Here is a 15,139-nt window from a genome sequence, read left to right as displayed (position 1 = left end):
CAAGCCACCGCCCCGTTCCAAAGGGGACGCTCATAACATCCATCCATCCATCCATCCATCCATCCAGCTATCTGCAAACGCAAAGCCCTATTCTAAAACTCTTCACTCCTGCGTGCCCCAACGCTAACACCCGCAAAGCTCTTTGGGGCCCCAAAATATTGGGGCCCCTATTCTAAAACTATCTATGCATCTTGGTCTGTTTTGTAGGAATTAAAAATGGTTTTTACCATAACCGTAACAAACACGCAGAGATGATAAATTTGTCCATGTACAGGCTCGTCCACTCTAGGGTGAACACGGCTCACCGTGGCCGCGCTCCGCCGGGCGCCAGTGTGTCCGGCCAAAGCCACCTAGAAAAAAATGGTCCGGCGCGGCGGCGCATCGAAGCGAAGCGGCGCAGGCGCATACGGACCTCGGGGAGGTGCTTCGCGTCGTCTGCTACAGCGCTGGAGCGCGCCGCTCTGGCTTTGGTGCGAGTACATGTCACCAAACGCAGGCGATCGAGGTGGTTTCGTGAGGAAGCGCGCCTCACTCACTGGCGCATTTTCCGGTTGGTTTTCTCTACAGCTTGCGAACAGCCTGCTTCGGCAATGTGCATGAACAGAAACGAGCTTCTCACCACATAAAACACTTACGCCACATAACACCACATAAACGCTTCGATGCGCCGCCGCGCCGAGCGCACTGGCGCCCCGCGGAGCGCGGCCACGGTGAGCGTGGACAAGACTGTACATGGAAATGCTTCTTTCAGCATCTAACCATGGTATTTCAACTAAAAATGGGCTTTCATGTTGGTATAATACCAGCCGATAATCAAAACCGACCTGAAGGGCCCTAAGTCCCTGAGCTCTCACCAGGTCTCGGGAGCATAGCTAAAAGCTGACCATTTAGCAGGTGTAAAACAAGAAAAGGACCAACAAAGCAACAAATGTAAAAGGCTCCAACAGGAATGAACAAAATAAACGAAAAATTATTTTTAAATACAGTAAAAACAATTATGAGATGAAAAAATGTTACCTTTGTGCTACAGTTCGGTGGACGACAATTTTTTCCCTTTCATGAACCTTCCGCCACCTTGCAAGCTTCCGCAGAGCCTGTTTGCCATTTTCTGTGACCCTGTGCTTCGAGTTTTCTCGCTCTGCAACTTGCTAGCTGTGCTGCTAGCCTCTGGGTGGTTTTTTATTCTATGGGTTAGCTTAGATGGAATCGCCCCGGAAATGCATTTAGGACCGATTTTTACTAAACTATGAAGCTTTTCTTTATTGACAAACTCATACGGGTTTCCATAATTACTTTGGTTAGCGCAAAACAACGGACACAAGAAAGACTACAGGACAAGGCGCTTTTGTGTTTCGTCTTGTGTCCGTTAATTTGTATGCGCTAAACAAAGTAATTATGGATTTGCACCAACAAGCCCGCTAACGCATTGTGCTGATCTATCATACGGGTTTCCTTTGTGGGTTCGTGTTACTTAGGTAGATGAGAATTTATTTTCATGAACCTTCCTCCACCTTATGGCTTTCGCGTAACTGATTAGACACATTAGCATGCGCTCTAGAAATAAGTTACAACAGATTATTACTGAGTGAAAGTTATTTCTTTTTAAGCTCAAATTATTTTTTTAATTTAGTGCCACAGCAGCCTGAAAAAATTGCTTAACTAGCAGGCACTTGCAGATTACCAAACAATTGTAACAGTTACTACTTGGCATACTAAGGTAAATTTACTTTTTTCTGCAAGCAATGTCAGCTGCAGATTGGAACCACTTTCATTATGTATGTGCTGCCATATTCTACACTTAGACTTCCCTTTGTGTTACAATGTGACCCAACATGCTGATGGCAGTCAAAAGCGTCTTTTTACACACTTTGACGTAGCTACAAATGGTGCAAAATAGTATTTTTGGTAAGTGATCTTGCAGTACACTTTGCCCTGCATAACTATTTACTACATTCTTTGTCCCATCAGCAAGGTTTTGTTAAATTTTGAATACCTTGCAAATGCTTTATCTAAATTTTTCTTGCCTCTGAGATTTACCCCCTTTTTTAAGCTAAACCACTGGTCTTCAAATTAAACCCCACTTTTTTGTGGCCTACTGTTTTATACAGCATAATATTTCACGCAACATGTTTTTGTGCATACTTATGTATAATAACAGCAACTTGCATTCTGCATAACATAAATTAGTCTATCATATTACGGGGGGCAAAAAAAGTCCTGTAGTACTACCCACAGCAGTTGAAAACAATCAAGCTGAACAAACCAAGCCGAGTGAAAACAATCGAATTGAAAACAGTACCAGCCCTGAACTGCGGGTATTTGCTTTCTTGCTTCCTCCTGCAGTTACACTCGTGATCCCCCTTCACTCTACATCACCACCTCTTTCGACATTACTGCATCAACCAGTTTACACTTGGGACCAAGCCGTTCTCACATGGTTCAAAGATGCCAGACTGTAAAACATTTCCGTGTCTGGCCCAATGCTCCAAAAAAAATCCCGTGAGTTTGCCGATGCACTTCAAATAACTGGGTTCGACACCAGTGCGGGTTGGCTTTTTCGTTTCCACCAAAGGAACAAAATAACTTGGCAGGTAGTCTCGGGCGAGGAAAAGGCTGCTGACAGAGAAGGTGCGGATTCCTGGCACAATGATCGTTTTCTAGAGGTGGCTGAATTGTACTCTGAAGATGATATTTTCAATGCGGATGAGACCACGTTTTTATCAGCTCCTGCAAGACCCGACTTCAAAGGGCAGCAGTGCAAAGGAGGGAAGAAGGCGCACCTTCACGTGACAGTCCTGCTCTGCTGCAATGCAACAGGCACGAAGAAAATTAAACCGCTCGCCATCGACAAGTACACAAAGCCTCGCTGCATGAAAAACATTATGTCGTTACCATACGACTACCACACCAAGAAAAAAGCCTGGATGACCAGAGAAGTCTTTTCCGAGTAGCTCACCAAACTCGACCATCAAATGAGGAGGGATGACTGAAGAATTCTACTAGTTGTCGACAACTGCCCTGGTCACATTGTGAATGTTCGCTTGACGCACTTTCGCTTGGAGTTTCTGCCGCCAAACAACAAGTCCTTGCTGCAACCTCTAGACCAGAGCATTATAATGAGGGTGAAAGCAGAATTTCGTAAGTGCCTTGTGCAGCAGTTGATTATCAACCTCCGCCTAAAGCAGCCAACTGCGATCAATATTCGTCAGGAAGTGGAAAAGCTCACAGGAGCTTGGTGTAACTTGAAAGTGTCCACCATTAGCAACTGCTGGCAAAAAGCAGGGCTTGTCAAAGCGCCTGTGCATCTTGAAGATGACCTGGAGGTGACCGACAACCACCCAGGGGACCTGTGGACCGAGGTTGCGAAACTGCTGCCCGCCGTCTCTTCCTTCGACGACTATGTGGAGAGCAACAGCGCAGCCCGGACGGTGGCGGACCTGATCGCCGAAGCTATCGTTAACTGCACTAGCGACGTCTCCAGTGATGATGACGACTCGAAGGAAGACGACTGTGGGTCACCAAACACAGACGAGATCGTGTCGAACATTGACATTTTAGTGCACATGTACAAAGTCTGAACTTTCATCGCTCGGTGCAATGACATACCTGATGAGGTATAGCCCAAAGTGGAAGATTTAGATGCATTCCTAATCGGTCGTGCGTGCTGCACACGCCAGACGAAAATCACTGATTTCACCGATTTGTTGAAATGAAGCAGTTTTGAAGCGAGTGAAACGTTTTAATTTGAAAGTATGCTTGTATGCACATGCATCTACTGCCAAAGTATGTCATTTTCATTCCTAGGTTTGTCCACTGGTTTATAACCGCAAGTTTTTCAATACAACGATATTTCAAAATAACGATTTTCGGCGGTCCTGCTTGATTCGTTATATCGAGATTTGCCTGTACAATTTTACAATGCTGCATTATTGACCATAACAGTTAAATTTGACTACTGGATGTCTGCACCGAAAAGAAAAGGAACACAAAATCCAGGAAAGGAAAAAACGTGCGCAGCTTCACCTCACCCGCCTTGGCGATGCATACCCCGCACAGCACACCTTCATCACCACTCTCCAGCCTCACTTCTACTCCTCCATCCTTGGCAAGAGATTTTCTTTTTTGGGGCAATGTGATAGAGGTGCACCGTGCAGGGTGTGCGGCACAAAGGCAAGTGTGGCAAAGTGGCTTGCAATTTGATGTTTTCATCCTCGGGGATTTTGTGTTCCTTACCCTTTCAGCGCACACACCCAGCAGCCAGATTTAATTATTATAACTGATAACACAGCATGGGATCGTTGTAGCAAGCAGGACACTTTACCGTACAACACATAAAAGTTGAAGGTGCATCTGCTGCTCTGTTACATACAACATATTGTTAAAACTGGTATTGTTTATAAGTGGGTTCAACTGTAAAGCACTTCCTGCAGACATTGAGGCTCCATGCATGTCAGTGAGAAGGTGCCCAACACTCAATATTTCCACTGCAAGCAATGCACCAATGAAAATGGGGGCATAAGTGCTGCTGCTTGCTTGCTGGCTGGCTGGCATTTCCTTTCGGTCACTTTGACTACAAACCTCAAAGTGAAAAGTTCATACCTGTGTGTTTGTGCACAAGCTGCAGCTTGCAGGCGGAAGTTGAAGCAGCATTTCTTAGTTTAGTGAGATGTCCAAGCAAAAGCAGCTGCATTGGCAGCAGTGAAACTTTAGTGTCATGGAAAAGCAATGAGTAAAGAAGAGAATCGAGGATGTTTGCTCTAATGGTGGCTAAAAAACACTTCACAAGGCAAAGAGGAGCTTGCATAAAAAATGCACAATGTAGATGAGCAGTGAACTTGAAAATCCTGAAAACTGCAGAAGGCAAGCAGTGGATAGAGTAAGGGGCTATTAGCCTCAATAAGTTTGGCCGACCCCCTCTTGTGTGTGACATCAGCTGGGGGACTCCACTGCTAATCTGTACTTACTTGCTCACTATTGTCACAGTTGTATCACACACTCAATCAGCCTCCCCCGTTCAACTTCTTGAAACGGCAAGAGCTGGCAGATTTCTATGAGGAACTACAGAATATTCTGGCGCACAAGAGTTTGCATAACTCCAAGTTCATGTTTTGCGCTATGTGCCATGTGAAAACTGTATAAGCTTGTTGCTTCTGTTGTTGTACAGTGGTAGCATGCCTTTGCTGTAAAATTGATTGCTTTAAACACACAGATGTGTGCGTGCATATGTGCACACACAAACACACGCGTGCACACACACACACTTGCACACAATTTGAAACTTTCTTCAAGTTCGTTAGAGCTGTGCAAGACGATTCTAGTTGTAAGAGCTAAGGTTGGTTGGGACATATTTGAAATGAATCTGTCAATGCCATCTCATTCTGCAGAAAAATAATATTTTTGGTAGCTATGAAATGTCTGACAATTCTTGTAGGACAGCAAATAATTGCAGACAAAATAGGCAAAGTTAAGCAGTAAAGTGCAGGAAAGCAGTCCTGCACCAATTAAAACTTTATTACTTGCCCCACGACACTAGCTACGTGCAACACGTCATGAAGGACTCGTCTCAACCAATGCACACTTAACAGTTCAGCATCAGTGTCAGGATAAAAAAAATACAAGTTACTAACCAGACTATTGCCCAATACTTTTTTCTTTGCTCCTGCCATTGCTAGTGCACACAGTTCATAGGCGAGCTTTGCCCATTTGTGCAAATGAACAATATTATTTGTTACAACACCTCATGACAATGTTGGCCTAATACAAGTGCAGGTCATGCATTGTCTTAAATCGAGTAAATTAAGCAGATCATAATGAGTTTAATACAGACGTTAACAAGCATGTGCCAAAGACACCTTGAAAAGCATTTTGTGCACATCTCTTCAATAATTAATGGCTTCAAGATTGTGCTTCAATTACAAAACTTTGTAGACTTGAACTCATGTATTGCAACCGAGTTGTCAGATTGTGATTGGACTCCTTGGCCGCAACACCTGTAGTTTTATGCAAAGCGAACAAGAAATATATTTGTTGGCTTAATAATGGTCACCTATATGACATGAAGCTTCAAAAACTATAGACGGTAATTTGAAAGCACTGCACTATGTGTGCAAGCATTATGAGCAGGAGCAAATGAATGAAAATGCAGCAATTCCAACCGGAGAGTTGTTTTAGACAAGCATATGCTTTCTTGCAGTAACTGCCATGATGTAACTATACAAATTTTGTGAATCAAGCTACTGCCTGTGCTGTTCTACAGATTCTGCAAGGAGGCTCACAAAAGTTCTTACACGTGACAGATTGCAACCCACCTGCTTGCTTGCAGAGCAGTGCCACATGCCTATTACCATTTTGCAATTAGAGGTCATCTAATTGGCAACGCCTAACCCCATGAAAATGAACCGATTTACTGTGTCAAAGAAAATGCAAAAGAAGCATTTGAAGCTTTGCAAACCACTAAAAAATATTTAGGCTTGCATCATCAACCAGTTTCCATGCGAGCCACTCCCTTTTCACTCTCAGGTGATGCACATTTGTGCTTTGCTTTTATAAACTATGTTTGTTTGGTAAAAAAGTTTACAGACCGCTTACTATTCATGTCAAAACATAGATCAGGGATACACCCACACTGTCAGTTTCTCAATGTCAAAGTGCTTTGAAAAACGGCGGAATTTGGGCAGGTATGAAAGAAAGCTTTTTCAGTTAAATCTGTACCTTACATTCTTTAATATCAGCAGTATCTGGCCAACATGTATAGAATGACACTGAAAACAGTGGCATGTACGACTCTGCATGCATTGGCCTTTTTAAAGAGACTAGTTTCCCTTATGCGAAATTCCAATGGCAGATTTGAACCACTTTCACTGTTTTATTTTCTGTTCTTTTTAGACAAAATACTTTTCGTGTGGCAGAAAGGGAGAACAGGCTGCATGTTGCAATGGGAGATAAGCATGCTTTTAGCTGTCATCACCAGGATTGCAGATTTTTGGGCTAGTTGGTTCGTTGCATCAATTGAAGTGATAGTGCTGGATTGACGCAGACAAGAAAGATAGCACACGTCCTGCTATCTTTTCTGTCCGTGTCAATCCAGTGCTATGACTTCCAATTGGAACTGTCATTACTCTGCAAAGCAGCTCTACTAAAATGAGCTGAGTGGATTACAAGTACAAGACCCTGGGTAACTATGAAACCAGTTTAGTATGTGTTGCAATCGTGGATTTGTAAGTGTTGCGTGTTGCTCTACACCGGAAAGAGGGGCTCGCCTGAGAAGTTGGTTGCCTGTTCCAATATGTGGTGCAAATTTGACCTTAAACACGGCACGCAATTTGATGTTCAAAAGAAATGTACACCTTAGATAACATGACACAAAGGGCATAAAATGTTTTCTTTTTTTGTACAGTTAAAGACACCACTGCTGGAGTATACTTCATATCTGCTTAGCTGCAACAAAGCAATGAGCAAACAGAAAGGTTGCAATTGGTGACTAGTGAAGGAGCAAAGCAATGGACTGTTGATAACTTCACGTGAGCTATCGGAAATTACAGTAAATTTTAAGCATGCAACAAAATTTTTTCATGTGCCATCTTAGTCGAATAACAGTGCAATGGGGAGAGTAAAAAGACAAAATAAAACTGCAAAGTAAGGGTCACACTTCTTGTTAAGTTTGTAAATACAGACATTTTGAAGCATAAAGGTATGCCGACATTCTAAACTTAAAAACAAAGCACAACCAAAAACAATTATTTTCCCCAGGTTATAACCATGTCCTTCAAGGCAAATAGAAACCTCGGGGAACATGAACAGCAAACTGCATTATTACACTTCTCAGCCAACATTGCTAGCAGGACAAAGCTTCTAGCACTCAATGAAAAGCAGCGAATGAGCAACAAACTTTGCGAAAGTACACAGGAACCATCATATTTTGTCTCACAGTTCTGGAAAACTATTCTGCATATACCCCTGGCTTACTTTCATTTAATTCATGCAAGGAGATTGCTTCTTTAGGTTATTTTATTTTACAACATATCATTCCGACATTTACCTAGTTTGTAATGTCAATGAAAAACTGCCATTTCCTGTGAAAATTGCCATACAAAAGCCAGTCTTAACAAGTGGACAAGGCAATTTTGCTCCTGCCCTCCATTGTGAATTTTTCAGTTATTTAACTGCAACTAGCAATGCCTGTCAATTACACCTGGCAGAGCCTGGATTTGTGTGGCAAAGTTTCAACATGACAGCAGATGTCCACTGATTATGAACACAGCCAGCACAAACAACATATTACTGAATAAACAAACTATACTCCAAAAATACAATTTCCATATCATATTTCACAAAAAACAAGTTAGGGACATATGAGAACTAATTCTCCAATTGCTGGACAAATATGCAAGTCCCTCCATGGCCTGAAAAACAACACAACACAGGCACACTACTAAGCAACAAAAGTGGCATTTTTTAACGGTATCTGCCGATTGCAAAATTGTAGTTTCACAATTCTGTGCAATGCACTAGTCTGGCGTGTCTTTGGAATTGGGTGCTTTTTGACATGCACAGGATAAAATATACCTTATAAATGCCACTGTGTAATAAAATAAGAATGGCATTCACATATGCATTGCATACAAAATACCAAGAGGTCTTCCTGCACAATTCTTGATGAATGATGTGATCACAGGACTCTAGAGGAGCTCAGCTACAAACATTCACTCAGCAAACTTGCAATCTGATACACTATGCTCACCAAAGAGCAATTAACACATGCCTACTGTGATGCCAAAACAACCAGTTATAACTTTAGCACTTTATAGAGAAAGAGCTTACAAAAAAAAAATCACAAAGTGAGTCGGGTGAGTACCACAGGACAAACTAGCATTGTTTTGCCTTTCCAAGCTTCTTACAACAGCCATTTGCATCATGTTTTACCAAAGTAAACATTAGCTGCTTGCAGCTTGCTGTCAGGACAACTGGTCTGGTACCAGTATTTGGCACACAGCAGACCCCACTGTGCATAAGCTTGCTTATTCAACCACACCAAAAGTTTACAGTAGCACTCATCTCATAGTGAGAAAACCCACACTAATGTATCCATCTGTATGTAATGCATACACAATACTGGCTGTTGCACAATTAACTGGAATTCCGGAAACACTTGCCTTGATTTTTATTCCTTCCCAATTACGTCATGCATGGCAGCAGTCTTTGATGGTCCATTTTGCTTCACACAATGTATAACAATGCCTTCCCACCAAGCATAAAAGAAGCAACGTAACAAAGGTCATAAATCACCGCAGCCACTATATCAAGCCATTTCCCCTCTCAAACAAGGCAGGTACTGCTGTCAAACATAGAAATTGAAAAATAAACTCCAAGACATCATTCCTCCATCAGAGCAATAAAAAAAAACAAATGGTCTGAGCAAATAAATTTGTCAGATTTCCAAACAATTTTGTGACGCCATTCATTTAGGACCTGAATCACTTGAAACCTGAACTGCTTGAAAAAGTCCTCCGTCTTGGCCATGCCTAAAGCGCTTTCTTGCAGGTAGATGGGGCTTCATTTTTCTTTTTTCTTGAAGACAGGGAGGGCTCTGCACAGGTAGCCAGCAGATTGGCTTGTAAAAAAAAGTGGCATCCAGCGATAATTACAATGCAGAGAAACTGTCACAATCACTGCAAGAGTGAGTCAATGTTGGCAAAGGCGCACGATCCCAGGCCTGCCTTGGACATCAGCTTGAGTAGTTCTCGGGAGTGAGCAATTACAAGCTCCAGTGGTGGGCGACGAGGCAACTTTTGAGATTCTGTAAATAAACACACAGACTGGATAAGTAAGGAATTGATGCGTTCACTTGTGGTGCCTGTCATGAGTAGTAAACAATATATGCATGACAGTACAATCTCACTAATTAAAACCTTGCAAATTTGGAAAACTGGGTGATTCAGAATGACTGACTGTTTGGCCTTGCAAAATGTGTGCACTATACTATACTATGGCACCAAACACTTGCTTAATCAGATGCATTTTTCCTGTGACAATTCAGACAAGTGGTTGAGCATAGAGGCCTGTGATGAGATACCAGCAGCGCAAGGTATTTGAGGACATAATGATCACTTCATAAATAGCAACAATATTGCAGACAAGAACTGAAATATAGTCATTGTCCGGTTTTTCGGGCTCCCTGGTGTCCGCAAAAACATTCACGAAAACGAACGCATGCCTTTAACTGCCTTGAAGGGCTCAAATCACCACAGACACGTCTGAAACAGCTTAAGGTATGTTGCTACCCTTGAAAACGACTTTTTCAAAAATAGCGAATTTCATTTTTAATATTTTAAGAATCTCCAGACATTCAGAATTGTGCTGCTGCAAAAATTATATCTCTATCTGGTTCTGTTCAAAAGTTATGTTTTTTACAACTACCGGCAGACCTCTCTGAAACCGAAACTGACACTTTGTGAAAATGAAACCTACATTTCAATCATTAAAACAAACTTATGCTTGTGCTCAAATACAAAGGATACATTTCGATTAGTTTGTGATGAAGTATTTTAAACGTTGATAACGTTGAGAAATGGTGATTGGAATAATTTTTTTATTGAACAAATTGCCACGTGGGGGCGCACGACGTGACATCGTGTTTACACTGCAGCAACGGTTTGTACTGCCATTTAAAGCTACTGTTTCGTCACTTCAGTGTCCTAGATTGTTGTCTTACAGAATATAAGTTATGGCTAAGTTCCAAGTGAAACAAAAGCCGAAACGCAAGTTCTACGGCAATCGGTACACGACGAACGGCAAGTGAAGTGAAACTGGGCCAGTTGGAGGAAGACTGTGAAGCGCCACCGGAAAGTGTTGTGCTACAGGGGAACAGGACTATAGATTTCGAAATTCTTTCCTCAGTTTTAGCATCGCTGGCGTGCCCGGAATGCAAAAACATTTCACTGAAGCATGAGGAGCATTCACGCCAAGGGGTATGTTTAGCATAGGCCGTGGTATGTAGTGCATGTGCCCAAGAACATCTGTTTTCCTCATCAAAAAAAGCAGCAAGTGCAGCTGAAAACAACGTTCGGCTTGTCTATGCTAAGCGCCAGCTGGGGAAAGGATGCACTGGTGCTGTGACATTTTCGAAGGTTATGGATATGCCACTGCCACTTTGTCATTCCACCTATGACAAGGTTTCTTCCAAGCTCTGCGAGGCCGTGAAAATTGTCACGTCAAAGTCAATGATGGATGCTGCTGCAGAAGTGCGCCAGGTTGTCGGCAGTAACGAGTGTGGCGCATCAGGTGACGGCACTTGGCAAAAACGTGGGCACTCCTCTTTGAATGGTTGTGTCGCTCTGATATCGGTGGACACAGGAAAGATGATTGATGTGGCAGCAATGTCCACAAAGTGCAAGGCATGCGAAAATATGAAGAAGTGTTCCACAAGCATTGAGTTCGAAGAATGGAAGGCAAACCACACTGACTGCCAAGCCAACCACACAGGCAGAGCTGGTAGCATGGAGGCGGTAGGACTCTACCGCATGTTTGAGCAGTCTGAAACGATGTGCGACTTGAAGTACATTGATTTTTATGGAGATGGCGATTTGAAAAGCCATGCGGCTGTCAAAGATATGTACAGAACTGGCACTGTGCGCAAACTTGAGTGCATTGGGCAGGTGAAAAAGCATGTCGGATGCGAACTGAGGAAACTGAAAAAGACAACTCGTGGACGGAGAGGTAAAGGGAAGTTGACGGATGTTATGATCAATAGATTGCAAAATTATTACGGTATCGCAATCAGGGTAAATGGGGGAAACCTACACGCTATGAAGCAGGCCACACTTGCAAGTCTATTTCAGTGTAGTTCGACTGATGGAACTCCTAGACATGGCTTGTGTCCTTTGGGCGTGAAAAGTTGGTGTGCCTACAACCGAGTGAAAGCTCTGGGCACAGGACGCTACAAGCACAGGGGAGGTTATTCCAATGACATCCTGAACAAAGTGAAACCTGTGTACGCAGACCTCTGTTCTGATGAACTTTTGACTAAATGTCTCCACGGAAAAACGCAGAATGCAAATGAATGCTTCAATGGGATGCTTTGGCAGCGTCTCCCTAAAGATGTCTATGTAGGCCTGCGCACTGTTTCGTTTGGACTATACGATTGGTGCAAATGTCCAAGTCACTGTGGTCTGCATGTAAGGCAACTAGGATGGTGAAAGGCTTCGTCTCCTGTGTCACTGGAAGCTGACGCCTTGAAATAAATGTGCTATAAAGGTGATAGGGGGGTCGCTGAAGATGAAGTAAGGTACCTAGAAAGATACGAGAATGTTATTGCCTCTGGTGATTCGAAGCCATGTTCTCAAAATAGCTCAAACACCCTGTAGATGCCACAGAAACCAACAACAATGGAGAAAACTGATCTGGATATATTCACCCAGCTAATTTCCAACTAACTGAATATATTGTGATACGAAATAATACTGTCAGCAGGCTCAGTGATGAATTACTCAGAGATATGCTATCTCTGTTACGAAAATGCACTCATTTCATAAAGACATGAGACACTACTGCCCCATGCAAAATAGGAAGTTGAGAGTCCCCTGCTAATATGGAGGAATTTTATATCAGTTTTCGTGACATCCTGCATATGCCGCATCATTTGTTGAAACCAGAGGCAAAGCACACATTTTGTATATTTAACCCTTTCTCCTTTGTATTCTCAGTAATCTTCATTAAAACCATGAATTATTTTTGCTTAGGCTTTCAGGATATTAAAAAAAACCTAACACATATTTATGTCAGCTTTGATTCCATTCAAAACACCGACACTTATAACACAATTTGATGTATCATAGTACATAGTTCTGAATAATAATTTTTAAAGCAGTATGAAACAAACACGCTCACAATAAGCATAATTTTAGCAGTAAGAGTAAAAAAATAATGCTGTGGTCACTGTGGTCTCGGGCAGCAAGACTATGAATGGCAAACCAGTTCTGCAGAATCCCGCAAAGTAGAGAAAGGTTCATCGAAGGGAAAAATTGTCAGCCACCCAAGTGTAGCCCAAAGCTAGAAAGGGAACCCCTCCAGGTTCGTGAGAAATAAAGCTTAGTAGTTAAGAAACAATCTGTCCTGGTCCAGGGTTTGAAACCGAGACCAACGCCTTTCCGCGCTGAGCTATCCGTAAGAGTAGCAGATCACAGCGCAAGGGTAGATTAATCAACAACTCGAAGCACAGGAACACTGAACAATGCAAGCAAATCAGTTCTGTGGAATCCCACAAGGTGGATGAAGGTTCACGAAAGGGAAAAAGCGTTATCCACCCGAATGCAGCAAGTTACGAATGAAACTCGTACAGGTTTCTATGGGTTTCCTTTCCAGCTTTGTGCTGCACTCAGGTGCACAACAATTTCTTTCCTTTTCATGAACTTTCCTTCACCTTGTGAGATTCTGCAGAAGTGATTAGCCACATTCAGTGTCTCTGTACTTCCAAGTTTTCGATTAATTTACCTTCACTCTGCGACCAGGTAGCCTCCTGGGTAGCTCATATGGTAGAGCAACTGCCCCAAGAAGGCAATGGTCCCACTTTCGATCCCTGAACCGGGACAAAATTTTCTTTAACTGGGAAGCTTTACTACTGAGGAAACCGTATGGATTTCTGTTGTAGCTTCATGCTACACTCAAATGGATGACAATTTTCCACTTTGATAAGTATGAAAGCAACACTGTTTCTTGAACTTGTCCCATCTATCCAAGCATCTTTTGCTCATGCATACTATTTAAATGTGCACATCAATGCGTAGTAAAAATATCAGATAATTCTTTCAGCAGCACTCCACTAACAACAAATCATGTTGACCATAATCACCTAAAATCGCACTGTTGAGCGCCGCACATACAGGTTCCCTTTCAACAGGGTCAAGCTGGTATCCAACAGGACTGCTCCAGGGATCTGCATAGGCTAGCAAGCTGAAGGCATCCTGCACAAAGGACGAGTGAAGTCGTCTTTAAAAATTCACCATTTGCAAATAGTACCACTGTCCTTGAAGGGATGATAAGGTATCCAGACATCGGAAAGGTAGCGCTGTGCTGTATTTAATTCAGTTGACTGACAGGATTCCTTAATGCTGCCCAATTAACAAGAATGATGTGCACTGACATGGAATGTGGAAAAAGCAAACAAACGAGCAGAAGATCCCTTCCCACAGCCACTGTTGCACTCAATATGGTCAATACTATATTTTGTTCACGAAGAAACGAAAATTCTTGATTGCTTGATTAACACAAGAACTATTATATGGCAGAAGAATAGCCATCAGCACTTGGCTTTCCCAGGTGGTTCCCCACCATTCCCTAAGACTGACCCATACCAACCAGTGTCGGCAACAAAAAGTCTGAAAACCTGCAAGTAAAGCCTTCAGAAACAACAAGATACCCACATTTTGCGGCTCACAAAACCACTAAAGGACACTTAGAAATCATGGTGTGGTAAGACATATGGTTCGAATATATGTATAGACCGAATATGTAAATGCATATACAGGGTGTCCCACATAACTTGAGCCAAGAATTTAAAAATGAAAGGCACGTTGGAAGCAAATTGAACCGAACACAATAGCCTATAGTAGCTCAGACAATTTTTTTTGTTTTCCCCATAACTCACTAATTAGGTTTAATTTACCCAACTTTTTTATTATTGACTGAGGACCCCAAGTATGATGCATAGATTTGCAGAGCACCTTCAGAGACCATCGATCGAGTTGTTTCCTTAAAGATATGTCTCACGTAGTCCTTTGTTTCGGGTTGCAAAGAAGCCAGCGAAATATGAAAAAAGCCACGTGACAGAGCGTTTGCACAGTGGTATTGTGCTGCTCTCAAGCGTGCATTCGGTGAACAAGGTCGGCTGCATTGCGACTGGTGACGAGGAAGTGGCAGGGCGTTCTTTATCTCGTCAGCAGAACTCGGCCAGCAGCATGTATTTTCGCTGTCATCCAACGGGAGCCAACCTTGTTCACCGAACGTACGCTTGAGAGCAGCACGATACCACTGCACAAATGCTCCGTCATGTGGATTTTTTCATATTTCGCGGGCTTTCTTTGCAACCCAGAAAAAAGGATTATGTGAGACGTATCGTAAAGGAAACAAGTCGATCAGTGGTTTC

The 15,139-nt window shown here is 42.7% G+C and overlaps 1 protein-coding gene, 1 long non-coding RNA gene and 1 pseudogene across 2 annotated transcripts in view; 2 read left to right on the top strand and 1 right to left on the bottom strand.

Moving 5' to 3' along the window:
* The first annotated feature begins 748 nt into the window (after positions 1 to 748).
* Positions 749 to 7,628, top strand: LOC140215831 (uncharacterized). Its single transcript, XR_011892486.1, has 2 exons — positions 749 to 1,905; positions 2,344 to 7,628. It is a non-coding gene; the product is annotated as an uncharacterized lncRNA (long non-coding RNA).
* Positions 5,465 to 15,139, bottom strand: part of RanBPM (Ran-binding protein M) — a 59,471-nt gene continuing 49,796 nt past the window's right edge. The window contains exons 9-10 of the mRNA XM_050194193.3: positions 13,847 to 13,958; positions 5,465 to 9,796 (exon numbers count right to left, since the gene is read on the bottom strand). Coding sequence (XP_050050150.1) covers positions 9,666 to 9,796; positions 13,847 to 13,958 — 243 coding nt within the window. The 3' untranslated portion in view covers positions 5,465 to 9,665. The remainder of the gene's footprint in view (positions 9,797 to 13,846; positions 13,959 to 15,139) is intronic.
* On the top strand, positions 10,724 to 12,640 carry LOC140215829 (uncharacterized; annotated as a pseudogene).

Source organism: Dermacentor andersoni, chromosome 1 (assembly GCF_023375885.2).
Source record: "Dermacentor andersoni chromosome 1, qqDerAnde1_hic_scaffold, whole genome shotgun sequence".
NCBI lineage: Eukaryota > Metazoa > Arthropoda > Arachnida > Ixodida > Ixodidae > Dermacentor > Dermacentor andersoni.
Note: the sequence above shows the minus strand (reverse complement) of the source record. Positions and strands in the feature narration are given on the sequence as shown.